Source organism: Oncorhynchus masou, chromosome 11 (assembly GCF_036934945.1).
Source record: "Oncorhynchus masou masou isolate Uvic2021 chromosome 11, UVic_Omas_1.1, whole genome shotgun sequence".
In the NCBI taxonomy this organism is placed as follows: Eukaryota; Metazoa; Chordata; class Actinopteri; order Salmoniformes; family Salmonidae; genus Oncorhynchus; species Oncorhynchus masou.
The window spans coordinates 29,617,230-29,619,729 of NC_088222.1; the positions used below are offsets into that span (position 1 = coordinate 29,617,230).

General features: G+C 52.8%; 1 protein-coding gene across 1 annotated transcript in view; it reads left to right on the plus strand.

Annotated features, from left to right (window-relative positions):
• LOC135548468 (cell adhesion molecule DSCAML1-like) overlaps nt 1-2,500 on the plus strand; it is a 79,447-nt gene that overhangs the window by 67,118 nt on the left and 9,829 nt on the right. Inside the window, exon 20 of the mRNA XM_064978097.1 lies at nt 2,325-2,464. Coding sequence (XP_064834169.1) covers nt 2,325-2,464 — 140 coding nt within the window. The remainder of the gene's footprint in view (nt 1-2,324; nt 2,465-2,500) is intronic.

Genomic DNA, 2,500 nt, shown 5'->3' on the forward strand with positions numbered 1-2,500 from the left:
TAAATATATATATACCACAGAAAGATAGAACCACAGTCACACTGAGATGCACACTGCTTGGAAGAGAGGAGCTCAGAGGAAGGCTGTATGGGTGTTCATGGGGGGATAGAGAAGAGTGTCAGGGTGTATCTCAAGCCCATGACTAAAGCTCATTTGTGTAGTGAGGCCCCATTACCAGTGATGATGAGAATTAAGAGGCTTTGGGCCCATGGCTGAGGGCTCGAGACTAGAGATAGGGGATAGAAGAGGAGGGGTAGAGGCAGAATGAGGGAGAGGAAGGGGACTGATCCACAGCACCCAGCCCTGCAGCCCACAGCCCCCCTGGACACAAGTAGCCAACCAGCCAGGTAGCCAGGCAGTCAGGCAGTCAGGCAGCCAAGCAGTCAGGCAGTCAGGCAGCCAGGCAGTCAGGCAGCCAGGCAGCCAGGCAGTCAGGCAGCCAGGCAGCCAGGCAGTCAGGCAGCCAGGCAATCAGGCAGCCAGGCAGTCAGGCAGCCAGGCAGCCAGGCCCAGGAATTAACTCCTCCTGGATTAGAGATAATTAATTTTGTGCTTACACCATTCAAGGCGGGATTACAGGCCGATCCCTGTCTCCTTCACTCCCCTAAACAGGAGGAGGAGGGGGATGGAGAGAGAGAGGAGAATGGGAGGGAGCGAGGGAGAGGTGGCACAGCTGGGCCTGCCCGGGCGAAGGAGCGAGACAAAAGATGAAAAGAAAGAAAAAATGGGTTGATTGATGGAGGAGAAGAGACATGTTAGCCCTCCTCAGTTTGCCCTGCTTTACGAGATGCTCTGTTAACTCTTTGTAGTACTTCCTATATACACTGTTTCAGCCTTGGTGGTGCCTTAGACTTTATCTATGTTATCCCTCCTGTGCCACATGCTCTTCTCTGCTGATCCATGGTATTTGAGGCCCTTTGGGAGGCTGTTGTCCCTTTCTCTCTGAAGGCTTTTGGTAGCTGTGGTTTGGGATGCATAGTCATGGTGATGGTTAAGACCATGGTTAGAAGTAGCTAGTTGTTCAGCAGTAGTGTACTGTAGGTGACTGTATATGACTCCTCATCACTGGGTTGTCTGACAGTGGATCAGACAGTCTGGACTGGGAACGTGCAGATTTTGGGCAGCAGATGGAGCTTAACCCGCCCCCCCTCCCATTCTGACATGAAGGCCCAGTTATGATAATTATGCATTTCTCCTATAACCCCCCCCCCATCCCCCCTCTCATCTCCCTTTGGGGCTGCCCCTAACCCTCTCCTCCCTCACTCCCTCCCCTCCCCTCTCATGTCCCTGGTGTTATTCCTGCCATAATGTGGTTGAGATAGAGCCCCAGGAGATGGAGGGGGCCCAGAGAGACAGAGCAGGATTACTGGGGGGAGCAGGCTGCCCTGGGTGGGATAGAGAGTGAGGAGATAGGGGGTCCTGGATCTCTCTAACAGTCCTCCCTCTTCACTATAATCCGTAAAAGGATCCAGCAGGGTCAAGTGCATCAGGTCACATAATGCTACTGATCTCTATCTAGGGTTGGATAGGTCCTTAATCTTTGTGCTTTAGGTCCTGCTGTACAGTACAGTACATGGAGGAAGGTCTAATGTAGTGTAGCCTCACAGTATTCATTTGAACCCTGTCCCTTGTAACCCAGGGAGACCCATGCATTTCTATCTGATGAACGGGTTGTATTCTTAGAATAAGGTCCAGTGTTCTGTATGTGTAGACAGTGGGAGAGTATTGAGGCTTTATGTTGTTGATGACTGATAGAGTTATAAGGCTCTTTGGGCATCTCAGTCAAGTGGCCATGCAGTGAGCATGAGGAGCAGCCTGGTGTGTGTTAATCTGTTTAGGGGTTAGAGAGTTAGACTGTAGGGTGTCAGAGCAGAGCGAGGAGAGCAGAACTGCTGACCACGGAGTCTGAGTGAACATATGTCACCGCTGGCCCTGTTCTGGCCCGGGCCTGGCCTCTCCCCAGGGGACCTCCAAGTCCTCCCAGAGCGGCTTACAGCACAGGATGAGACTGGCAATCTGCAAACTACCCTGCTCACTTTAACACGGCTTTAACACCCACGCGCACGGAAATAGCCACGACCCTGCACACAGCCGTGTTTACTTGAACATGGCTTTAGTACCCAGTCACACACACACACACACGCACGCACGCACGCACGCACGCACGCACACACACACACACACACACACACACACACACACACACACACACACACACACACACACACACACACACACACACACACACACACACACACACACACACACACACACACACACACACAGCTCTGCTGACTTGTCTATGTGTTGTGTATTCTCTCCAGTCCCAGGTCCTCCAGCTGGTATCAAAGCCGTGCCCTCATCTCCCAACAGTGTGGTCGTGTCCTGGCTGCCCCCCCTTAAACCCAATGGTGTCATCCGCAAGTACACCATCTACTGCTCCAGCCCAGGCTCCGGACAGCCGGTAAGTACCACTGAGAGGGCAGAGTATGGGATGGGG